At 41.8% G+C, this 26,604-nt stretch overlaps 1 protein-coding gene across 1 annotated transcript in view; it reads left to right on the top strand.

The window, feature by feature from the left end:
• Positions 1-26,604, top strand: part of SGCD (sarcoglycan delta) — a 378,007-nt gene that overhangs the window by 235,308 nt on the left and 116,095 nt on the right. The window contains exons 4-5 of the mRNA XM_039249450.1: positions 2,758-2,845; positions 8,496-8,615. Of these exons, the coding sequence (XP_039105381.1) occupies positions 2,758-2,845; positions 8,496-8,615 (208 nt within the window). The remainder of the gene's footprint in view (positions 1-2,757; positions 2,846-8,495; positions 8,616-26,604) is intronic.

The following is a 26,604-nucleotide window of genomic DNA, read 5'->3' as shown; positions in this document are numbered from 1 at the left end:
GAGTGGGGAGAGTAAACTAGGCAGGCTGACTCCACGGCTTCTGCTGCCTGTCCAGCACATCATGAGCACACAGTTCTGTTAGCCGTGAGCATACTGGTCATACCCACGTTGATGGTAGAGAATGCACAGAATGAACCACAGAGCAGTGAAGTGATTCGCTCAAGGTCACACATCGGTCAGTGGCAACAGAATATATCCTGCTCTCTCCCTCCCTGGAGCTCCTCTCTCCAGCGCCAGCTTGCTGAATATAAGAAGAATTAGTACATTAACTTCTAGAAACATGTAACTTCCTGACTGGGTTCCAGGTTCTGAATCCTCACATTACTTGAACTGATTTTCAGTTTTAAGTAGAACTGTTTAGTACTGCCAAAAGTGATGCCAAAGAATCTATTTGAGGCTAATATTTGTTACCTAATGGACAGCAGATAGAAGCCTATGACAATATTACATTTCTTCTTCTCTTACCTAATCAAAAAATAAAACAAAGCCAAAAGTTTACCATCAGGCAGAATTTTAATTTTAAGCCATTATAGGGGATTCCAATGAATCAGTGTTTGCCCTGATGAAACAGAAGGTATACCATTCTGGGGTGCCTGGGTGGCTCAGTCACTTAAGTGTTACATTGGATCAGGTCATGATCTCATGGTTCTTGAATCTGACCTCACATTGGGCTCAAGGCTGATAGCTCAGAGCCTGGAGCCTGCTTCAGAATCTGTGTCTCCTCTCTCTGACCCTTCCCAACTCCCTCCCTCTCTCTCTCAAAAATAAATAAAAATTTTAAAAGTTAAAAAAAAAAATAAGGTAAACCATTCTTTCCTCAGGACCTGAGGAAATAATCACTCTAGGTAGTGATTATCCATTTTAGAAGTTCACCTTGGGCTGGAGCTGCTGGCCTAGTGTGGAGGAGAGAGATGACGACTCCTACTTCATCAGGGCAATCACTGAGTCACTGGAATCCCACACAAAGGCTTGGGTGAGAGAGACCATGACTCCAAATCTTCAGTCTGTGGAAAGAATGCCTTCATGGCGGCTGCCTGTCAGCGCTGTCCAGCACTCTGCCACTTTTGGGTGCGAGGCTGGGCTCATGAATCTTCTTCGACACCCTGCCAGCTTTAGAAGGAAAATGACATCAGACAGTCATCCCACAACCTTTCTACCTCCTTGACCTCCTTTTTTCATTTTACCTTGGTGAAACCTATCTATAGTCTTTTCAAGTCTCAGCTTAAGCATTAACAAACAGATTTGTTTCCCACTCAATACCCTAAAGCCATGAATACTCTTACCATTCAGGAAAGTTCCCCAGGCTTTGTCTGCTGCTCCTTAATCATCTGTATTGTTCTCGGCCTGGTATTGTTTGTGTGTCTGTCTTATTGTGCCTATTAGAACCTAAGATTTTTAAAAGTAAAGAGGAGTCTTGTTTATCTTTGCTTTCCACACAGCTCCTGGGACAATGTTTCTTTGGGGTTTGGGACTCCATGCATAGTGGTATTCTAGAATTTTCAGGCAGATAAACGCCATGTGATAACAAAGATTTGGAACGATGAGAATAACTACACACATCCTTTTTTTAATAATGACTATCTGGACACTGACATGTTCTGGCAGCAATTCATATTTTAGTTTATGGCTTTAGTTTACTCCAGGAAAGAGAAAACATCTGAGCCAGAGGTTGACAAACTATGGCCTGTGGGCTGAATCTGGCCCTCTGCCTGTTCTCCTATGGCCAATGAAATAAGAAAAGTTTGTACATCTTTAAGTGATTAGGGTAGAAAAGTAAGAACAATATTTATGACACAGTAAGATTATGTTAAATTTAAAATTATTTGGAATTCAAATATCACTGTGCATGAATAAAGGTTTACTGGAGGACAGCCATACCCATTTGTCTGTGTGCTGTCTATGGCTGTTTTGCACCAAAACAGCAGTTAGCAGTTGAGTAGTGACCACAGAGGCCATACATCTCACAAAACCTGAAATATTTACCATCGGACCCTTTGTAGAAAAAGTGTGCCAGCCCCTATTTTGAATTCTTCTCAGAAATGTCTTCCACAGTGTGGAAATGGATGAGGGTGCCCATTTTGACAAAGGGAAAATTGGATGAACGCACTGAATATCTCAAGGACAAGAAACTTGGAAACAAGAGGAGGCAGAGGCCTGTGTGGAGAAGCCCCATCTCCTGGGCCTGGGATACATATATGCCAAACATCTCCACAGAGAGAGTGTTTCAGTCTGAATTACACCTGGCTTCCCACTGCAGGTGGACATGCCAGAGGGCTGACCTCAGGTATTTTATACAAGCTTTCTGCTCTCCACTAAGGACTCTTTATGGTTCTTTTGAAGAAATTATAAACTAGAAAGGGTGAGATTAGGAGACTACCAATCATTCCTGATCATTCTATGTACCAAGGGTAACTAACACCTATAGGAAGATCTAAAGGATTCTTTATCTCCAGGTTATCTCTGAGTCGACTGTGTGTGTGTGTGTGTGTGTGTGTGTGTGTGTGTGTGTGTGGTTTTGTGTGAGGGGGGGAATCTATTTTGAGTGTGTGTGGTCTCTGTGGGTCTCTTTGGAAGAAACCCATTTTGGATGAATGCCAGTTAATTATGTGGGGATCATTAAACATTTGGAATATTCAAATAAATATACATCAGTTAGAACTTAGTGAAAGCCAGCTCAGGTCCTTGGAGAGTTGTGATTACAGTTTTTTGTTTAGAAATCTGACATTTTCATGTGTTTCTCTTGTTTTCTTATTACAGGGTAATGCCCTGTACTTCAAATCAGCCAGAAATGTTACAGTGAACATTCTCAATGACCAGACTAAAGTGCTAACTCAGCTGATAACAGGTAAGACAATAAAGAACTCAGTAGTGCCTGGTTCACACTAAGGACTCAGAAAATATTAGAACCAAAGATTGAATGAAATATCACATAAAGTAAAGAAAGAAATGTCTGCTAAGACATATTCCATTGAGGAGAAAGAGAAGGTAGCATGTGTTCCATGATTCTACTAACGGGTAGAGTCTCATCATATGCACACATTTAACTTATGCAAATCCAACAATACTTGCTTAGAGGGGCAATAAACTATTTTTCATGTAACATGGCCCCTAAACATAAGCCAGCTGCTTCATCTGGTGCTCAGCAACAGAAAAGCTCTCTGCTCCGATGCTGGAGGAAAAACTAGCTGTGTTGGATTAATTGAGAGAGAGCACAATATACAAAAAAACCATGCACACATACTTTATGGGGCATAAAAGGGATTTTTAAAGTTAATTTGAATCCATGCCATGTTCGTGATACGTGCTGACTTTGAGCCTTACCCAAGTGCAAAATGCCAACGTGCTACCACTGATTATGTTTGTGTCATTCCTTTCAATGTAGCAGATCTGCTCCTAACAGTTGTGGAAAGCACCCACTGGGCTTTAAGCTGTGTATTCCTAAAATTTAAACAAAGATTGGTTATCCACTATAATGATTATAATGATAAACGTGGGCTTTATGGTCATGGTAATGCGTTGAGTGGTATGACCAATGCCCCCAGTGTAGGTTATGAGCCACAGTAAACAGGACCCATTATGCACCCAACAGTGGATGGGGACAAGGGGTACGTGTCTGAATGGCATTGCTATACTTCCAGAGAGAAAAATGCCATTTGTTTGGCTTCAGGGCTGAGAGAGAAGTATACAGATGGACATTTTGAGGAGCCAGTTGCCCGAATGCCCTGAAACATAAACTGTGACTCAAACATCTGGAGCCCCACTAATAAACATGCCACAGGGAAACAGGTGCTCTGTGCCCAAAGCCTTGCTGGGGAGAGTGTCTCTGTCCCCTACAGGAGCACCACATCCAATGTCTGGAGATTCACAACCAATGGGTGAATTGGACCATCCACCAAAGCTGGAAGGAATTGTGGCACAGCAGAGCCCATAATCCATAAACATGTTGTTCCAGTGTGTGACTGGATTGTCGGCATTGCTTATATAACATCTGGCGTGCAGTCACAATGCTAAATAATTAAATAAACAGCTTCAGTAAGCAATGATTTAAGCAGCATGTGTGAAAATTGCCTCCAGGAGGGAAATAAATCCAACCTCCCGTTCCTGATTTCTCTGTTCAAAAGGAACCAATTTAGCCTGTTGATCATTGGCCATTTATTTGCCATGGGAGATTTGGTTTACTGGAGAGATTTTGTTTTGATAAAGCTGGAAGTGCCCAAATGACTATTCTTCAGTCAGTGTCTCTTCCCCTCCCTCTCCCTCCCAACCTTCTCCTTTCCCTTCTTTCCCCCTAATTCCTCTCCTTTCCTCCCCTTCCTCTCCCAACCTCTGTCTCCTCTTCCCCACCCTCCCTTTCCATCCTTCTCCCCTGTCTCCCTTCTCTCTCCTTACCCTTTCTCTTCTTTCTTTCTACCCCTGTCTTTCCCTCCCCTTATGCCTCCTCCATCTCTCCATTCTCTCCCTCCCTTTTTCTCTCCTGTTTGCTCTTCTCTCCCTCCTTCCTTGTCTTCTGTCTTCCCATGTTCCCTGCCAAAGTTAGGCCCTCCTGGGAGCTGAAACACCTATCCAGAGCTCTCAGAGCAAGGCATGGCTTAGCTCATGTTATAATGAGATGGGCAAAAAGCCACTCTAACACCAGCTGGCAGGAACCTTCCAAGATGATCCCTAGAAAGGATGATAGATGTATTTGAATATAATTCTGAGTACGTATACATATGCACATTCACCCTTAAAGTTTTCCTTCAGGCTTCTCCTTTTACATTTAAGAACATGGTAGAAAGCGCAGAGCCGTTCCAGGAGACAGGATCTTTTAAAGCCTCTTATACTTGCTGCTATACTTACCCAAGAGCAAGTGACTGCTCTCTTCCAAGTAGCCAGGTTCGCTAAAGCAGTTCTGAAGATCAAGAATTCTCCTGCTTACCTCAAAAGATCTCAAAAGCGCAGAGGAAATTCCAATGTTAGCCATTCAGGTAAATTTTTCATGGGAAAGAGAGCTTTAAGTGCTAGTTAAGTTCCCAGGCGAAGCTGTAAAAGCACATCTGGCCATCCCTGCTGCTGATTTAGTGTCCTCTCAGTGGTGGCCTGAACAGCAAGCCCCATGGCCTGCAAGGAGGAAGGTTGTAGGCAAGTCTTGCACAGAGTGGGGAACAGTCTCCACATCAAGAGAACTGAGGATAGGGATTAGGCAGGATGGCCCCTTTCCGGTTCCCGGATCCGTGGCATTGGCGTGACTGGGAGACCGCTGGTGTGTCCTGATGGGTTCCAGTTCTTCCTGTGTAGAAGATCCAGAAAGGAAGTACTTGACATATACTACCATGCCCTGAAGGAGATTAACTGAAGAGTCGTTTCAGGTTACAAATAATGATTTTTTCCCATCCCAGAGTGGGTTCCCTGTTGGACCTCCTGAGCAGTCTCCAGACCTGTTTCCCATTTTCATTTCCCTCCAGGACTTTTTTTTTTTTTTTTTAAGATTTCAGCCGCATCCAGGACATTTGGCAGCCCTAAGTAAAATCAACAAAAGGACAAGCCATCTGCACCACTGAGCCAGTAGTTGCTCTGTGGGGTTTTGGCTAAAACTTCGAACTACAGAGCTTTATATGTGCAAATGGTTCTGGCCCTTGGTAAATTCCTTTTTTTGTTCTGAGAAGCCCTGAAAAGCAAGATAACTTAATTGTGTTTCAAGTTATCTGATTGTTTCAGTGTTTTTGGGACATTCTCTTGTATGTTTCACAAGCCAGTCATAAGTTCAAAGCGAACTTGCTTTACACAGGCAGTTGTTTTCGACTCCTCCAGGGCCATAGCTCATGAAATCGCCCAGATCCTTTGGAGGCAAAGGCCAAGCAATTTTGTCTCCTAGTCATAACCCCGTTTTGCCATTGACTAAATCCAGAGTGTCAAACTGTACTCACCCATGCCTATCCCAAGCTCATTCATTCACTTATTAACACTTCTTCACCTCTTGATCTCCAGCACCCCCGCTAAAGGGTTTGACCAGAGAGTCTTTGGTATGACCAAGACGATAGCTGCGCTTTAGCCCTCCAAGAATCACCTAATTCAAAGCCCTCACTGTCCGTCCCATTTCTTCAGGATTGTTCCCTGGTCCTTATCTATAGCTTTCGACTTCTCCTGTCCCTATCCTCCAAAAGTTACCCTCCTCACTGCTCCTCCTGTGTTGACTCCAGCCATCTTCTCCTCTCCAGACAAACACACATCCCTTTTCTTCTATGGAACAATTCAGAGATCTTGGTTGCAGACGCAGAGCTACCATTAGCTGACCTCATGACCTTGAGAGAGCCCTTAGCTCTGCTGCCGCCTAGTTTCACCTATAGCATGAGGGCAGTTGGAGAAGATAATGCCTTGGTCCCATGCCATTTAGAAAGTCTCTGCTGTGTCTGCTATTTTAATTTCTTACTCATTCAGGAGCTTTTCCAGTGTCCTTCTTTTTGTCAGAGGGCTGGTATAGATGTACTACTGGGAGATCAGGGCTGCCACATTGGCAGGATTATGTGAATGAGGCAAGTGCACTAAGAGGTGATTGTCATTAATTATTTTCAATGTGTTGGGACCATTGCATTAGAAACGTGGGGACGGGTCATGATCACAATGATGATAGTCATGAGAGCCGTCCCACTCAATTTCACAGCACTTTGCCACCTACAGAGTTCTCTTTATAAACATAGTATAATTTGATCCTTTTAATCTTTCTATAAGGTAATAGAATAAGATGGTGATAGTACAATTCTACAGATGCAGAAAATGAGGTTCAGAAAGACCAGAGGATTTTCCCCAAGTCACATTACCAGAAAACGAGAAATTTGGGACATAATTCTTGTCTTCTGATTCTTAGGCTAATAGTCTTGTCTATGAGGAAGACAGTCCTAGATGTCCCGGAGTAGGTCTGACACTATAAGCCAAGCCTCTACGTTCTTCTGTTTGAACATAATCCATTTCGCAGAACATTAGCACCAGACAAGGCAGTGTGGTGCTCATGAAGGATCAAGACAAAACAGAAAACAATGACAACTCTAATCATGTCTGAAAACAGATAAAAACGGAAGCACCTATCCAAACCACCAAAGTGATTGAACTTCCTTCAATCCTGGTTAATATCAGGGACATCTGTTTTTAATCCATTTCAGTTTCAGCATTGCTCTGATCTTCTCCACTTCTAGATAAGATTTCTTAGCATGCCAATTGTAAAATTACTCCCACTCCCTGCCAGCACTTAATCCAGAGCAAAGCCTTGCTTCCTTAAACCCAGCCCCAAAATAACTTAACATAAAACCAAATACTATAATAAGGTCTTTCTTACTGAGATATTCTGAGTGGTTGCCCCGGTGTGTTCTCTATCACAACAATGAATAATAAATTCAACTTGTTCACCTACACGTGGTGTGTACCCAGAAGCCATTGAGGGCCCTTTCATTATTGCTTTTTATAGTTAAATGACACTGTCCTGAAAAATAACTTGAAACAGAAAAGCTCGATCAGAATCCCCTGAGCAGTTTTCGAAAAATATAAGATTTCTATACTCTATCCTCAATTTTTTTCTTTATGAATTTCTGGACCAAAAGATACTTTCTTTTTGATCTGAGCAAGGCTCAGTGAAGATGATTATACCCCCAGGTTGTTCTGATGCATTTCTGCAGACCAACTTTTGAGAGCCACCTGAACTTGAGATATCCAGGTAGCTCTAGCTCAGATAAACTGAAATGCCTCCTGTTTGTTTTTTTAAGGAATTCTAACGCATTGGTTTCTTTTTTGTTTTCCATGGTACCCAAAACTCTGCAGTTTTCTGATTTAGTAATAAATACTTAAACTTCTATTTGGGTCCATCAGAAGATGCCACTACAATAGTCCCCCTTCACGGATGGCATCTGTTGCTATATGATAAATCCTCCTAAAATTTATTTTTTATTGAATTAAATTCTAGCATAAAAGATTCAACAACCTTCTGGCAATTAACTGCAATATATTATAGCCTTTTCTGCCAGGAAATGATCTATACACTGAGGAAATAGACTTGTCTGGTATCAAATACAGCCACTGGTTTAAGGGTACCGATTGAGACAGACTTCAACTGAATTTAAAGGCACCCTTTCCAAGAGTTAGAGCTGGCCAAAGACATTCCGATTACTTCAAGAGGTGGTGAGCTTTCTATGCCTTGATACTTTCAAATCAAAATCCACAAGTATTTGACAGTAATTTGGTGGTTAGCTAAGGGAAATCTCACTCAAACATTAATTTGAAGGGATATGAGAGTCTTTAAAATCAGCCTGAGAGCACATAATTAAAAGCAATTGACAAGACATGGCCAGAGTCACAAGGCTAATTTTCATGGTTGGCTTGTGAAAAACAATCCACTTATATTAAAGTCCAACAGACTCTCATCAGATGTATGTGTCCTGTGTAATGCTCTTTGTAATTGAATGCAATGAGACTAGTGTATCTCTCTCTCTCTCTCTCGCTCTCTCTCTCTGTCTCTTTCCCCCTCCTAGGTCCAAAAGCCGTAGAAGCTTATGGCAAAAAGTTTGAAGTAAAGACTGTTTCTGGAAAATTGCTCTTTTCTGCAGATAACAATGAAGTGGTGGTAGGAGCTGAGAGATTAAGAGTTTTAGGTAAGGAAACTTTAATCATTTAATTGATTTGATACTAATGTATATATTTTAAAGGGAAAAGGGAAGTGTTGCCTTGTAGAGAGATTTAGGCCAATTACCTGGATTCTCTTAAAGCAAGGTAGATGAGCCCTCCCACCCCCTACCTCAGAACTTGGTACCCCAGTGAAAATTTCTCAAGTCACGAGTTTTTGTGGCATGACAACCCACACTGAGCTTCAGGTGGGGAAGTGTGTTCCTGCCAACAAATATGGTAGAGCATATCCTCTCCTCACAGACTGGCAGTCTTGACAGAAGTGGTCAACACCTACTTACATGATACAGAGAGTCCTAATCTGGGTTATAAATTAAAAATCACCTAGGGAACTTCTGAAAAGTTCAGGTTCATAGATCCACCTGTGACTTGCTGAATTAGATGTTTGGGTGGAAAGACCCAAGAATTCATTTGTGAAAACATTTGCAGGAATATCTATGGTGCCACTGTTGGAATCACTGGATTTGAGCACACCACAAATTAGTCTCCTGTAGCTACATAGTGAAACGGTCTAGTATGGTGGTTTCCGAGGACTGGTGCTAGAGCTTATCTGTCTCTTATCCCTGCTCTGTCACCAATTAGTTGTGTGACTTTGGACAAAGTATTGGCATCACTGAGCTGGTTTTCCTTCCTGCTCAGTAAAGCTAAGAACATCTACCATCTAAAGTTGTGCTTGGGGCTCAATGAGTTCAAGTATTTTGAATTCAGCATGCTTCACATTAAAGCACTGTATTGCTACCTCCTCAAATTTGTCCCAATTTCAGATAAGTACACTAAGGCTTAAAACAGTAAAGAAAATGTCTTAAGATTGAGCTACCACTTTGAAATCCTTACCCATGGTCTCCAGACTCAGTGCACCTAAATGCACATAAATATGTTCCAAGACCTTGGCCAACCCTTAGAATTAATGGTTTTCTCTATTATTTGTAGAAATAGCACTTTCCACATGAGTTCTAGCTTTTAGGGAGTGGCAGAGGAAACAAACACAAAACCTCAGGCTCTCCTTTTGTTAATACTTAGCTATACCAGCTATAAAATAACCGCCCAGGGGGAAAAGTGATGATATCTCATGCTAACATCATTTTGTACAAATGGAGTTTGGTACTTCCCATTAGTTCTTCAGCACTTTGTGGGTCACCTCACTTCTTTCAAATATGAATCTGCAAAGATTCAGGATAATTTTAGATGCCCACATACTTTGGTTTCATCTTCCTGTGCAAAACTCTGGGATGGTACCATTTAAGAATGTTCCCCTTCCCCATCCTACCGTTAAGTAGAACTAGAGATTATTGTAATTTTTGGTCATTTGAAGGCAGGTGGATATTTTGTTGTGTTGTCATTGCTTACGCTTGTGATATTTTACTTAGAAAACAATTTAGGACAAGATCTGCCTCTCTCCATCATTAGAAAGATTTGCTTTTTCATGTTAAAATGTAGAAAGGAAGTATCATAATAAATACCACTGCTGCTATCAATGCGAAAAAGATTAGGAAATGACCACCCCACAAATCTCACATCAACCTACTCAGTGAAATGAGCCTAGTGTGTTGCAGAAATGAGCTTCCTGTCAGCTGGGATTCAGCCATATGGTGTGGAATGCGAAGTTTAGGCAATTTCATTTTCAGCTTAATGAGAAGTTTGTCTTTTTGAGTCATCAGACTGAGCAAGCTCTCAGGAGCTTTGAATCTGCTTGCGTTATTTCATGGTGGAGTCTAATGTAGCTGGATTTGAATCCTTGCTCAAACATTTAGGATCAGAGCGACCTTACCCAAGGCTGTTTTTCTCCCTAAGATTTAATTTCCACAAATAAAAAACAAAGAGAGTGGAGGGACGCCTGGATGGTTCAGTCAGTTAAGTGTCCGACTTTGGCTCAAGTCATGATCTCAGAGTTCTTGAGTTCAACTCCCACACAGACTCTGTGCTGAGAGCCCAAAGCCTGGAGCCTGCTTCAGATTCTGTCTCTGGCTGTCTCTTCTCCTCCCCGGCTCATGCTCTCTCTCTCTCTCATAAATAAACATTTAAAAATAAATTTAAAACAGAGTGGAATAAAATAAAGACTAGAAGGATAAATGAATATAATAAGAAACATATGCAAATAAATCAGTTATTTCTACTGATAGTCGAGTAGGAATAGCAATAGAAAATAATAAGGAATAAGCCTAAAAAGATCATGCCTCCTGAATATAGAAACTTAACTCTGTTGTATAAATTCTTCTCTGGATAATCCCACCCACCTTCCAGTTTTTAGGACAGTGACTTCCTCAAGCACACTCAGAGGACCCTGAATACTTTGACAAAGGGACTAGAAGCCCTGCCTCATACAGAATACTTATCCCAGGAGAGATATGGCGGCTATCATTGTACACAGATTGTAATTGCTGATGCACATCTTTCCTGAGGAAAAGAGAGAAGGCAAGAGCCACATAGACAGGTGGCTGAGAGCATAGGTTTCATAGTTTACACTGGCCAGTAATCCTGGTTTCTATCATTCATCAGCTGAGGCCGTATGATGTCACTTCACCTTTCGAGGCATCCTCCTCTGTGACATAGCATCCTAATGCTAGGCTGTCATGGTATTTGGGAGAACGGGATGGTACAGTGTTTGTCGGGTGAATAGCACAGTGGGTGGCACATGGTAAACCCTCAGTATGTGTGAACCATCATGTTGGTGATGATTTCAGTTGGTCCACTTGGATTTCAGGGGACGCATCACATTCTAAAATTATGCAGCCCTCTCTGTTCATGAAAGAAGATAGTCAAAGAAATTGGCAGAGAAATTCTAGAAGTATCCATTTTTCAGTTAAGTTTGGACTAGTGGATTTCCTGGACATAGGAAGGGCCAGAATAGAAAGAGCCTTTAAGCGCTAAGAAGTACTCCACTCCCCACTTGACCCAAGTGCACATGAGGCTAATCTAACTAGCATGTGTATTCTCGAGTTGGATTTAAGTGATGGAGAGGTTGGAGGCCTGGGCTGGATTGCCACATTTGCAGAGTCTCTTCCTCTACTCACAAAGACAGTGATTCTGAAAGTGTGGGTCCCTGAATCAGAAGCATCAGCTATAGTGTACTTGTTAGGCTTGCAGATTCTCAAGCCCCACTCAGACCTACTGAACCAGAAACTCAGGAGTGGGGCCTGGCAAGCCTTCCAGGTGGCTCTGATGCATGCTAATGTTCTAGAACCATGACCTAAGACATTCCCAACTTTGCCATCACTTTGAGTTTAGACTCAGCTTTGATCACTTTTCTCCAGAAAAACCACAATATGGATATAACTAACACATGTTAAGGTCTGTGCAAAATATCAAGCTAATTATCATGAATAAACACATTTGCTTCTCACAACAATCTTCAAAGAAGGCACTGGCTTATCACCTTGATGTGCAGAGGAACAAACTGAGGCACAGAGTGATGTAAAACTTGCCCAAAATTCCACATAGAGAAACTGAGGGAGTCAGGATCCGAATCCAAACAGTCTTCCCACTACACGTGTGACTTCTATCCCAATAGGCTGCACCTTCTCTGAGCGCCATAGCACACTGGCACCACAAGGAGAGGGAAGGAAAACCAGGCAATTCTTTTCCTATTATTCATCCCTCTTTGGCTTCTGGATAGTCTGCTGTTCCCACCATTCTCCCAGGTCTCTGACTTTTCCTCTGCTTCCCTCACTGACCCTTCTTTCATCTGGTAAGTAGCATGGACTCACACTTGGCATCAGGTATAGACTCCCTCCAAGCTCAGTCCTGGTTTTCCTCTTTTCACATTTCTGTGGGAAATCCCACACTTCTATATGGCTTCAACATTTGCTTCTTTTCAGATGACCCTTTCAGTCAGTATTCGCTTTGAACTGCCTTCTCAATTCTAAATCCAAATTCCCAGCAGTTAGCCTGCATTTTTCTGCAGAAAGGTCTTTCTAGCACTTCTCCTTCTGTAGCTGAACTTGGGTGTCCTCCAACAAACTCCCTGACCCTCCAGAGCCCACTTCCCTAATTCTGCCGATAGGGGCTGTTGATCTCCTAGATTAGGAGTCTCCTGGTTTCCTGATCTTCTAGTCCCTATGAAGGTACCAGGCCCTGTCTCTCTTTATATGGTCATGATATCTTTGTCACCCTTGGGTTTTCCATACTGCAAAGTTATCTCTTTAGGCTTGACATGGGAGAATTCAGGATTGTAGTCAAGCCCGTCTGCTTAATTACCAAAAAGGTGTAAGTCAGTGTGCATGATAAGGCATGATATTATTCAGTTTTAATTACAGAATAAAGTTATTAAATGCTGGATAGGAATAGTCTTTAAAAAGCACCAAGAAAATAGGCAGCATAAAAGCCAGTGCATCTAAGAGGCATCTTCTTGGAGACACGAGGGAAAAATAATTTTGATTTTCATTAATGACCAATTTCATTGAACAATGAATCGGACATTCTAACATTTATAAACAAAGCATAATTATAAAGTGTTATTCTAATTGTTAATTAGGTCTGTACTCTAGATTAGTTTTTTAAATATGTCCTCTAGATGCTACTTGATGCTAATTATCTGAGTTACATTATTATCAACTGAAAAACATTTTTAATTAATTCTAAAGCCATTTAAATTAGCAGAAGATTTATAGAAATTTAAATGTAGTGTGATGCTAATTTTTTAAGGAAGACATCAGATGATACATTTAGCCTTTTGAATTAGTTTTTGATGAAACTTTCTACTGCAACCTGGCAATGAATAAATATGATGAAAGGAGTGCAGTATTCTTAGTGGTGGTCATTCATTAAATAGATGTGTGTGTGTGTGTGTGTGTGTGTGTGTGTGTGTGTGTGTGTGTGTGTGTGTGAGAGAGAGAGAGAGAGAGAGAGAGAGAGATTCACTTCTAGACCTGAATCTCTAAATCACAACTGTTGACATCACGGAGATACAGAAATGTGTGTCCCTGTCCCTGCTCTCTCAGCGAGCTCCGTCTCTTCAGGGAGATGAGACACACATGCTGAAAACAAGCTGCTTAGAAGGCTAGAAATAGAGTAACTAGAATTCCAGAATCCAGCTAGGGTGCAGTGAGATGGTATGCTAGAGAGAGTTTAGAAAGCTGCATAAATGAGGAAGCATTTGAACTAGACCTTGAGTACATATTGGCAAATCAAAACATAGAAGGGAAGGGCTTGCTTGGTGAATGGAAATAGCATGTGTTTTTCAGTGAGGATTCACTTGGTTGTGAGGTGGGGAGATTGATTGCCTCGTGTGGTGGAAAAGTCCATTGGTAGTTGGTTTGAGGCTATATTCGATGGCTCAAATAATGTAACTAAAATTCAGTCTCTCTGTTTCTCTTAACACCTCTCAGCTCTGTTATATAATCATTTCTTTTGTCTTCAAAAGCAGAAATAGTGCTTATCTTCTGAATATAAATCTAACAAAAGCCTTAGTTTTTCCTCTGACTAGATTGGCATGGGCCATATACCCATCCATGAACTAGTCATTATGACCACAGTGATGGAATTTGCTGGTGAGCAAGGCCTGGTTCATATCCCCACTGCAACAGCTAAGGTTGGAAATGACCAAGAATGAGCTACAGGAGACAGTTGTCCAAAGGGAAGCTCGGGTGTTGTGTCCAGGAGAGAAAATGGACGCTGGACAAGAAACAACAAATATTCATTATTGTAATCAAAGGTGTGACCATGGAAAATTCTGACAACTGCACCTGAGACCATGGAACTCAGGAATTGTGAAGATCACCAGAGGATGCTTTACAAGCTCTCATTCTCTTGCTAACTCAGCTCTACAGTCGCCGGCCTCCTCGCTTCATCACCAAGCATGGTCTCATCTCCCAGCATTTGTGTTTACTCTTCCCTTGACATAGAATGCTCTTTTCCAGTCTACATATAAAGGATCTCTCCTTTTATGGCTTAAATGCCACCAGAGGTCTTGCTTGGCCACCTTATAAAAATAGCACATTTCTGCTTTCATGTTCTGTACCAAGAGCTGGCAAAGTACACCTCTGGACCAATGAAGCTAGAAGCACTGTCTGGTTTTGTGTTTATTGGAACACAGCCGTGGTTATTTGTTTAAGTATTACCTATGGTTGCTTTCACACTCCAACAGCAGGATTCAGTAGTTGAGACAGATCATGTAGCCCTCAATGCCTAAAATAGTTATTACTTGACACTTTCCAGAAAAAGTTTGCATATTCCTAGTCTATATCTTTACTCAGCTCTATTCCTCTTCGGGGCAGATATCACAATGTGCATGGTTGTAATAAAATGTTTATTTTATGTAAAAATATGTTTATTTCTCTCCTATCCTCCTGATTAGAATGTAAGCTTTATGATGGAACTTTTGTTTTTCAGGTTCTAGAATAGTGCCTGGTACTTAGTAAGTGCTCAGTGATTTTTTTTTTTTTTTTTTTTTGCAAGAATGGACTGAAAGATTTTGACCTTTGGAATGTTTGATAACCAATCTGATTGCATAGAGATCAGGAGGGAGGGAGAATGTGCAGCTAAGTTAAGAGAAGATTATTATTCATTTGCTGAGGATTCGTAAGGGCCTAAACCAGGATGGAAAGAGAAGAGAGAACAAATGGAAAATAGTATCTTGAAGTAGAACTGATGACACTTGGCAACTAAGTGCATATGGAGGGTCAAGAGAAGGAAGCTGGGGATGGCTCTGGCGTTGGGTACTTTGCCAGACAATTGTAGCATCATTAACAGGACTATATAGGAGCAATAGCAGGTTTGGGATTGGAGAGAAATGGTTCAGCTTTAGATGCCCTAGTCTTACTGCTTGAGCACCTAAGGGAGAGGCCAGCATTCCAGTGGCCACAAGAGATGTTCCTTTAGCAGAGGGTCAGGGAGTCATCCACACACATTGAACAGATGAACTCCAAAGAGGAGATGGCTTAGGAGGGCATCCCAGAGCAGGAACTAAGACATGCTTCTCAAGTAGAGCATCACCCAACAGCCGCTCGCCCATTTCTTCCTCTGAATGAAACTCCAGGGCTGGTTTGCCAAGGCCGTGACTGCTCCCCAACCCCCAAGACATCCTCACACATTGAGGTCCCCTCCCATGTTCTTAGGCTTTCCCTTATCTACTCCGCCTTTCTCCATGAGAAGAAACCCAGTGCTTTAGAATGTGGCAAACTGGTTCTGCCACACCTACCAACCATATGATGTTGGCTATTCCACTCGTCACTTAAGTGGCATTTGTAGGTCTAAACCTCTTCCCATTTTTCTTTGCCCTCCATTTTTGTCTCTTTCCATTCCTTTCTGAAGTGTCTTATCAGTGAGTGGAAGGAAGCATGAGAGAAACTGAAGGGTTATGGAAAAAATGGTGCATAATTCCTCTGACATGGTGATGAATTCCGACATTTATTCTTGAGAGATGAGAGCCCACCAGTGTAATAGGAACATTTGTGTAACAAATCAGAAGAGCCTGCAACCCTCCAGGGCCCTCTTTCTGCTCTCTGTGATCATTATCAGAGATAATCTGCAGGAGATTCAACTATTTAAAAAGAATTGCCTTTGTAGAGTTCCCTGGCATCTCATTACAAACTTGGTTTATTATTTACAGGAATGCAGGAATAATGTATTCGATCATAAAGATACATTTACCATAAATAATGTAGTGAAAAAGCCAAGTATAAAAGAATCTCAGATGAACAACCCCAACCTTAATAAACCAGAGATACTTAATGAGAAAAAGCACAATTCTACAATAGAGAAATAAGAACGGCGTTTCATCTGAAATGCTGCAGGAGTACATCTGTCATAATTCTCCAAAAAATAAAAAAAGAGCCAGTCCAAAAGCCTAGGTGATTCCATTACCTCATTTTTTGCACCCATCCACCCACGCGCACAGGCATCAATGAGCTGCCATGGTTCAGGGTGCATCTTTACCCCCCAAGCTTGAGGGGTTGATTCCTGATGCAAAAGCATTTGCTGGGCCCCACACACTGTTCCCTTTGGCAAGAGGGAGATGTGATTTAATATCAGCATGATGGATTCATCGTACTGTGTAAACGTTGCCAGCTGTCTCAGAAGCAATGCCTTAGCAGACCTCCCCAGTTGCTGAGCCATTGTCTCCCTCTGTTGCACATGGGGTGGAGGGAGGGTGGGAGGAGGGGAAAAGGCAGTTGGGGACATTTGTCAGCTTTCTAGTTTGATTAAAGAGTTGATGAGGTTCACTCTTTGTCTGCTTTCAAGAGAACCGATTCCAGCACTTACTAAGAGAGGGGTATGTCTGAGCTCTTTGTCTGTAGAATCAACACGACTTGAAATTCTCTATCAGGCTACAGCTAATGTGCTTTCAGGCATCTGTTGATTTGTTTTTATCACCAAAGTTTTCTTCTTGGCAGTTAACACCAAGAACAGAGTGTTTTTCAAATGAAGGGATAAAGTTCTTCCAGGACATCTTCAATGTCAAGAGCCTGTCCATATAGTCTAGGTGTATTGTTGCCTTTCTCTTTAATTATATTCACTGTTGCAGAATATTCTTATTCAACCAAAAGCCACCTGAGTTGATTTTTTTTCTCTCTTCCCAGCAGAGACCAAGGGGAATGTTGGTGTTTCACAGTGACACTAGGAATTTAATGAGATGACAATGTGAATAAGAAACTCTCAGTGTGCAGACTGGGGAAGGAAATTAACTTCATTCTCCTTTATTGGAGGGACTTGAATTTAATTCTACTTATTTGAGTGGGAGAAAAGAGTGCTAAAAATACTTCCCTCAGCAACTTACGCTTTCCCTCCCACCTTGCTCTGTGCTTTTGCTCTGTACTACTCTTCTAATCTTAACCCCTTTTGTACCCTGTCTTCCCTAGGACTGATGGGTAAGGTGGCAAGGATGAATCTAAACAAAAGAGATTGGGAGAGAGAGAAGGGAGAAATTATCCAGAACCGTTCAGGGAGCAGAATAGAGCAAATGCCAGGGTTGCCATTGTGACCATAGTATAGAACAGCAGAATGGTTGGATGGGTACGGAGTTTGGCGGCGGACCACCTGAATACCTCTCCTGGCTCCAATGGCATAACCTTGGGCAAGTGTCTAAATGCTGAAAGCCTCAGGTTGTTCATACGTAAAGTGATGGTGGTCAGGTACCTATATAATAAAGGGGAAGTTCATGGCAGAGCACTAAGCATATAAGTGCCCACTGTTCCTGATGCGTATTATTATTGTTCCTTCTACAGGTTCCTCTTGAGCACTGTTTGTGCAACGATTGCCCAGCAAGTCTCAGTGCAGGGATGTAAGGACGCAGCGTGAAAGTTTGTTAATCTTAAATGGGTTATAGTCCAGTAGGGCTGTCAATGTTCCCAGGGAAATATTAAATAGCAGAGGAAATGTTTCTTACAAAGTTAGAATACAGAAGATCGCACTTGGCTATGGTATGTGCTACGAGGGCTTGCCCGTAGTGCTGGAGACAGGGAGACCAAACCAAAAGAGGTGGCCTGGAGAAACTTCTAGAGGAGAAATTGAGGGAGTGTGTTGGGATGAGGTTGACATAGCAGAGTCAGGGGAATGACCTGCAGCCTCCTGAAGTGCAGGGTGGGCAGAGCCATGAGGGTGACTCTGTGTGACAGAGGAAGTGGGCTGAGCTGGTATTGTTTTTCCCAGCAAATAAGAACACTTGGATTTATTTGGGGGAAAGAAATTGTTGTTATCAGCATAGAGTAAATGGAAATTGCTCACTTCCCCCAATGCCTGAGTTACAAGGAGACATGTCAGGTTTCTGCTAGAACCTCCCCAGGATTTTCCACTCTTGGCAGCGGACTGTGCAGGATTTGGCTGAACTGTTAATGGGAATATTTGATATGATTTGATTCTGTAAGCCAAAGAGAAAAGTATATGTAGACAATGGGAAGTTGCTCATGATGCAAGAACTTCCATGGGTCCAAAAAAAGAAAGGCAGTGACATCAACAGGAAGGTTCTTGGCACTATTTAAGCCATTGACAGTTCTTACTTAAAAAGAAATTCAGGTGTATTCCACAAATTGAGCACCTACTGTGGCCAGCTGCTTTGTTGACCAAAGGGCACTGGGTCAACAGTGCCTTTCTGGAATCCATAGCCAGCAAGAAAGACAGCTGTTGTTAACATTTACCATGAGAAAAATGTGACTTATCATGAGGGAAGCACGATGTCATGGAAACATAAAATTAGATTTTAACCTAATTTTCCCAGTAAGGGAGCCATGCCTAAGAAAATGATGTTTTACTTGAGACGAGAGGAATAAATGGGAGTTAGTCAAGGAAAGGGAGTCAGGAGGCTCAGTGTGGAGTGACATGTACAAAGTCCTGGGGCAGAGTGACCCCTCAGAAAAAAGTTTTACAATGCCAGCACGGCCAGAGGGTAGAGGTCAAGGAGCAGAGTGCCCGGACATGAAGAGACAAGCTGTAATTATGATAGTTAACATTTATTAAAAGCTTACTCTATACCAGATACCATTCAGATCTCTTTGAGAACAGAGCTCAGTTCTAATGACAGCCCTGTAAGATAAGTTTTATGTAAAAATATGAACAGACTGACAAATACAGAAGCAAGTTCCCCAAGGTTATGTGGAAGTTAAATGGCTAAGGTGAGATGCAAACCCAGATAATGAGATTTTCAAGTCGGCATTTTGTTTGTTTTTTGTAACTCTGTTGAGATATAGTTCACATATCTTGCAATTCACCCATTTAATGTGTGCAATTCTGTATTTTAGTGTAAAAAGCCTGTGCTTTTAACATATATCACAGACATGTAGTAACAAATACATGTGTGTGAAAATGTGTGTTTCAAATGTATGTATATATTTGTTGTATATGTGACATGGCCTAGATAGATAGATAGATAGATAGATAGATAGATAGATAAACACGATATATCCATGGACCATTATGGAGATGTGTACGTACACATCTATTATGAAACCACATATTACCTTGGGCACTGTGTATCCTGTTGAGGTACTTAGACTTGAGTGTAATGGAAAGACATTAAAGAGCTTCACACAGGAGAGTGACAAGATCTGATTTGTGATTTACAGGAAGGTGTAAGGAGGATGAGTGAGCTGGGGGGTGGGTCAGACAGATCCACTGTTTATGGGACCAGACATATCTGTGAGGTCTCTGCCTGGAGGTTTAATTCAAAATGACATTTCCAAAAAGAAAGTTATGCTGCCTGCTCTCCAAGACCTTCGGTGTTCACAGACAGCTCACCATTCCCATTTTCACTCTCAAACCAAAGGCAACAGGCTGAGCATATGAGGAAGGGCAGTATTATCCCAGTTGAACAGAGCACAAGCATGGCAGCTGAATTCTAAACTCAGTTCATCGGTTTTTCCCACTAACTTGCTTGACAGGAGCTGATCAGAGGTTAGAGCACAGTTAACGTACTTGTATTGTATCATAGGCTGTGGCAGAGATTGCATTTAACCAAACAAAGGAGAGAGCTGATATGAAATCAATATGCAGAGTGCCTATGAGCTATGGAGGAAGGTAATGTGCTTTTCTTCTTTGGCTGTTAAATGCATCTCAGCTGCCAAGGAAAATGACTTTCCCTCTCAACTTCCTATCTGTCTAGATGACTGGTTATTGGGAAGTGTTCAGGCTCTAGTGCTTTAGCTGTGGTTCAATGAGGACATCCTTGCATGAGAGTCTAAGTTCCTGTGGCCTAATTCTTCCTCCCAGGACTCTGAAAAGATGTTTCTCCTTAGCAGATTCTGATCACAGATGTCTGGTGGAACAAGGAAGGGTGCCAGGGCCTTGGATTTATAAGGCATGGTTTCTACTTGCCTTTCTGAACTTAGGCTAGAATATACAATGTGAAAAAATGTACCAGAGAAACTCATGTGCAAAGCTGTGCTCCCTAAAAGTGCCCAGAACATTGGGGCCACACATGGTCCAAGGAGAGGCCTTCGCTGAGAAGTAGAGATCTGAGTTAGCCCTTGAAGAATTTCAATGGACGAAGTTAGAACAATCAGAAGGTGCTGTTCTCATTGAAAGGAGATAATGTCAAAAGCCACTCTGACTCTTGCAGTCCAGCCTGGTAACTGAACTTCAGTTTAAAAACTTAGACCTGTCACTTGGACACTTGGAGGATAAAAATTGAATTACGGGATGGGAGTTGAATTGACTGGTTGTTAAAATGAGCTCTTCCCTCTTTCTCTCTCCATCTTCTTCCTGCCGTCTTTCCTTCTGCTAGGCTCAGACAGACCAATTACAAGTGTGAGAAGCCAGTGTGGGGGAATGTGTTTACTACCACAAATCACATGTGAGCTGACACACAAGAGCTAATGCAGTCCTTGAGAACTGAATGTATAATCAACCTAGGCATAGTAGCATTTAGTTAGATTGAAATACTTGCACAGGGGTGTGTGTGTGTGTGTTGCCATCTTATTTGATTCTAAAAACCATCCTTAAAGGATGAAGGTGGGGAAAGAAAAGAAATTTCTATCTTAGAAATTAAGAGATGGAACCATGTGGAAGCAAAACACCTTGCCCAAAGTTACATAATGAGCGTGTATTTCTGCTCTGACGTCATGCTCTATGGTGGGACAAGTCACCCACCTCTCTTACCTCTCACTGATAGTGGTTAGGCCTCTGCTGTGAGCATGGCACTCCCCCAAGCAACACTGCAGATGATACAGAAAGTTCTAAGAGATCAGTTATGATCTCTGAACATTTGTCTGATATTTCTGTTAGGTGGTCATTCTAAGACACAGTTTTTCTTTTTTCTGCCACAGACCCCCTTTGTCAAGCTACTGAAGACTATGGACCACCTCTTGGAATGATTTATTTTAACTCATTATATAAGTTGACCAAAGAAAGCCAATGACACACAATTATCATTATAGAAAACACAATTTTGTGATGCAGTATGTGAGGTCTTTGTTACAAACATCTAAAAAGATCTAGCTGTAGGCTGAATAATTACCATCATTTCAAAGTAGTTATGAGTATAAATGATGGCTTTGCCATGTGTGTGTACAACAGCTTCACTGTGATAGGAAATCTATTGGTGAGAGAGTCCCAGAGTGGTAATTAATACAGACCATTTCTACATTCCAGTCAAAGGTAATGCTATATCTCAGTTAAAGATTAGTGGAAATAATGATGTAAATACTGCCCTTTCACAGTCTATCTATTTATGAATCCCTGGCATCTCCAGGTGAGGTCCCCTGTCTTAATGTTAATGCATAGTGAGCACTTATGTGCAGTCTCTATGTTAAACTGGGGACTTAGCTAGAATGTAACAAGAGTCAGACATGGTTCCAAACTCTAAGGTGTGTCTGTCTCATTTCATATTTAGTATCATGGACCAGATGGAAGGGACTCCTGTCTCACATGGAGCTCTATCATTAAATTCTGGAAATGGCATTAGCGTGGAGTGGGTAGGAGGAAAATTCTGAAATACACCAGGACCAGACAGTGATTCTCAGCATGGCCAGTTTTGCACACACACCCACTTCAGAGATACATGTCTAAATATATCTTTGATTGTCACAAACTTGGGTGGTTGGGTAGCTACTGGCATCTAATGGGTAGAGGGCAGGGATGCTGCTCAACATCCTGGAATACACAAGACAGCCTCTCACAACAAAGAATTATCTGGCCCCAAATACAGAGTTTGAGAAGCCCCAGGCCAGAAGGAAGGTCTAATTGAAGTCCCAGTGTAAATAAACGTGTGTCTCTGGTTCTCTGCCCTCCATCCCCTTGGAACATTTTGTGTCCTTCTGTCTGATTTCTCCAGGTTATAGATTACATTCTTCACCTCCACGCCATCCATAGTGCCTGATGTCAGGCCATACATACAGCAGGTGCACTAAGTTAGGCACTGATGAGTGGTGACTCTGCTGCCTCTCTAACTTAAGGCTTCACTCCAAAGTAATGGCAGAAGCAAGGAACTACAGATGGGAGCTCTGCAAGAGATGGTTTTTGGAAATGAGGACAACAAGAATTGACATAAGTTGGGTTTGAATCTCTGTCTCCTACTCAGAGCAGTGTGGTGACCTGCTTTTATCTGTGAAGTCAAGGGGGAAACAGTCGGGGGAAGACATGCCTAATAGGAAGTTCTGTTTCTTCTTGATACAGCATAAATTACACAGGTCATACAGGATGGATATCCCTCCCTTTATTTATATAATCTTGTAGTTGAAATAGACCTTAAAAGGCATTTATGAAATCACTGACATTAGCTAAGCACCTGATATGTACTTTTATTATATCCCATGTTTTTGATGCGTCTCCCACATTCCTTTCCACTGAGAACCAGGGCTGTTTCCTCTACTACAAAAACCTATTACTAGGACAAAGGGTAGGCTGCACCTGTTATCTGAGGCATTTAAAATGGCAAATGCTGGGGCACCTGGGTGGCACAGTCAGTAAAGCATCTAGCTCTTGATTTCAGCCCAGGCTGTGACTTCACGGTTCGTGACAGGGCAGAGCCTGCTGGGGATTCTCTCTCCCCCTCCCTCTCTGTCTCTCACTCTCTCTCTCTGTCCCTCCCCCACTCACATGCATTTTCTCTTTCTCAAAATGATGATAGATAGATAGATAGATAGATAGATAGATAGATAGATAGATAGATAGATAGCAGGTGCTGTGTTATGTGTTAGAAACATGCCCTGTAAACTACCATAGCAACCTGGGTATGATCTCATAGTTGAATTTGTTTCTTAAAGATTCTGAGATGTGCCAAATTTTGGGAGCATTTCCTTCCCCTTTAAGGTGACTTGGCCCAATCCTGAAATGAGTCCTCAAGTTATGATCAATTGCCTGATGGGAGGACGATTTCTGTGGGGTCCCTGGGCCTCTGAGAGTCCTTTGCTCTAATGGATTAGAGGGATGTCAGCTTCATCCATTTCATGAGCTTTCTCCTTGAGCTGTTTCCATTTGTCATGAAAATCTGGAAGGAGTCTTTGCATTGCCTGAGTAAGAACATTCAGAAAAAAATGAGATGAGGTTTATTGATTTGTCAGTGTCCACTGTCCCTAAAATGGGACCTTGGGGTGGGACTTCTGGGGAGCTTTGGAAATACAGAGTTTAATGACTTAGATGGAAGTCTTGCTTTTAATCTTAAATTATTTTTAGTTTACTAATCTGACTTTAGGAAGACATACTTACAAAAGGGGTGATTTTTAAAGAGCAAAGAGGAGTATTTGATTCAGGGAGATTCCCTGATCTGGGACCATTTGTCACTAGCATGTGTGCTTTGCTGTGCAGGTTAAAAAGCTTGCTCACCTCTCATTTGGGCTTCATGATAAACTTGAGCCATAGGTTGTGCTGTGGATTGTGCTCGCTTAATAATGCAGCAGCTAAGCCCAGAACAGTTCAAAGGTTTAGAATCACACAGTAAGTCTGGAGGGAAATCCCACATGAGGTCGGTAGGGTATATATTTCTTAATGTGCAGGAGTTTTTTTTGTTTTTGTTTTTATTTTACTTTTTTTAATGTTTTATTTCTGCGAGAGAGACAGCATGAGCAGGGGAGGGTCAGAGAGAGAGGGAGACACAGAATCTGAAACAGGCTCCAGCCTCTGAGCTAGCTGTCAGCACAGAGCCCGACGCGGGGCCTGAACCCACGAAATGTGAGATCATGACCTGAGCCAAAGTCAGACACTTAACTGACTGAGCCACCAAGGCACCCCACAGGAGTTTTAATATTATTCTTCTATTACTAATGAGAACTTAGACTAGTGTTTATTTTTATTTATTTATTTTTAATTACTTTGACTTTTCTTTTTTAAAAATTTTTAATGTTTAGTATTTATTTTTGAGAGAGAGAGAGAGACAGACAGAAAGGGAGGGACAGAGAGGGAAACATAGAATCTGAAGCAGGCTGCAGGCTCTGAGCTGTCAGCACAGAGCCTGATGAGGGGCTCAAACTCACAAACCCTGAGATCATGACCTGAGACAGACTCAGATGCTTAACGAACTGAGCCACCCAGGCACCCCTGGGGTTTATTTTTAAAATAAGCGATAATGGAAAAGTAACGGATCAGGCATTCTTGGGAGTTTAAAGCGGATTCACAGTAAGCAGAAGGAACCACCACGACAGCTCTTGTCTTTCCTTCTGCCATTCTCTCAACTCTAGTCACCAAACCACAAGAAGGAAGTAACTAGAATGTTTTAAAGTCGTTTATTTAAATGAGGTAGCTGCATGCAGGTCCCATATTTGATTAAAAGAGGAGGAACAGGGAGGACATAGATGTGTTTGCATGTATCACGGGACAGGCTTTCCATGGGAGTCCTCAGAACACAGCTTCCTGACCTCAGTGAGGTCTCGGTATCAAGCCTTGGTGCCTCAGCTTACCTGAGGCAGGATTATAAGCAAGTCCACAACCCCACTGAGCCCGTTTGTGTACAATGGGGGTAGGTAGGCAGTCCTGCTTTTCTAGACAGTCCCTGTAGGAAGTAAGTAATGCAGTCTATGTACAGCTTACCACAGTTCCTGAAAGACACTACATTCTCAATAAATAAACTATTTTTAATCATTAAACAAATTACCTCTGTCACAACCTCAGTTTCCTCATCTGCACATGAAGAGAATAATACTGTCTAGTTTGTGTTAGGGTTGTAGTGATTAAAAAGCATACTATAGTGGAAGTACCTGAAGTAATGTTATCAATTGTTGTTTTTAGAATTTGAACATTTCCTATAATCCAATAGTTAATATTAAAAATACTCCTGCAACTGCTAGGAATTTACCCAAGGGATACAGGAGTGCTGTATCTAGCATAGGAGCACATGGACCCCAATGTTCATAGCAGCACTGTCAACCATAGCCAAAGCGTGGAAAGAGCCTAAGTGTCCATCAGCGGACGAATGGATCAAGAAGATGTGGTTTATCTACACAATGGAATACTGCATGGCAATGAGAAAGAATGAAATCTGGCCATGTGTAGCAACATGGATGGAACTTGAGGGTGTTATGCTGAGCCAAATAAGTCAGGCAGAGAAGGACAGATACCATATGTTTGCACATATAGGTGGATTAGGAGGAACTTAATGGAGGACCATGGGGGAGAAGAAGGGGGGAAATAGTTGGGGAGAGGTAGGAAGACAAACCATGAGAGACTCTTGAATGCTGAGAACAAACTGAGAGCTCATGGGAGTGGGGGAGAGGGGAAGGGGGTTGATGGGCATGGGGGAGGGCATTTGTTGGGATGAGCACTGGGTGGTATATGGAAACCAACTTGACAATAAACTACTTAAGAAAAAAATACTCCTCAAAATAATATTTTAAAAAATTCTTAACTGCCCAGTAAATCAGCCAGCACAAACTTGAGCATAAAAGCTGAAGTAATACTGATAAAAAAAAAAAAAAAAAAAGACTCCTAGCAAAGAAATACAAAATGGTGTTCTCTGCCCAGTGAGTCACATAATGGGAAAAAGTTGGGCCAAGCATGAGATCATAAGGGAGCCAAGGATTGCTGAACACGTTTGGGACATAATAAGGAGACAGTAAATAGGAAGAGAGCAGTAGAATCAGAGAACAGTGAGCTCATGCTCTAGAAGAATATATTCACAAGGTTATCCAGCTGCCCATAGAGGGTAATACAAAGGATTCCCCTGAGAAAATCAGCATCAAAATTGTGAAGTACCTTTCTGCATTTAGGGCTTATCAGATGAAAGCTAGCTAATTGGCCCATAGAAGGTAAGCCATCATCTTTTATTTCTTAAATTCCGAGGGATATTAAGGTAAAACAGCTGAGAGAATGCAAAGATACAATAATCCAGGCCAGGGCTCTTTTTTTCTTAAAGAGCCAGATAGTAGATAGTTTAGATTTGTGAGCCCCAGGATCTTTATCCAACTCCTGAGCTCTGCCATTATAATGGCAAAACAACCACAGACAGCATGCAATCCAATTTTGCTTGACTGTTTTCTTACAAAACTTTATTTTAAAAAAACCAATGGTGGGATAGATTTAGCCCTAGGGTTGTAGTTCACCAGTCCCTGGTCTAGGCTATATTTCTGTTACTTTTTCATCACTCAGTCTGTGACATCTGAT

The sequence above is a fragment of the Hyaena hyaena genome, unplaced genomic scaffold (assembly GCF_003009895.1).
Source record: "Hyaena hyaena isolate Hyena2069 unplaced genomic scaffold, ASM300989v1 scaffold_336, whole genome shotgun sequence".
Taxonomy (NCBI): domain Eukaryota; kingdom Metazoa; phylum Chordata; class Mammalia; order Carnivora; family Hyaenidae; genus Hyaena; species Hyaena hyaena.
The sequence above is the reverse complement of the archived record's forward strand: the minus strand, read 5'-3'. Positions and strand labels throughout refer to the sequence as shown.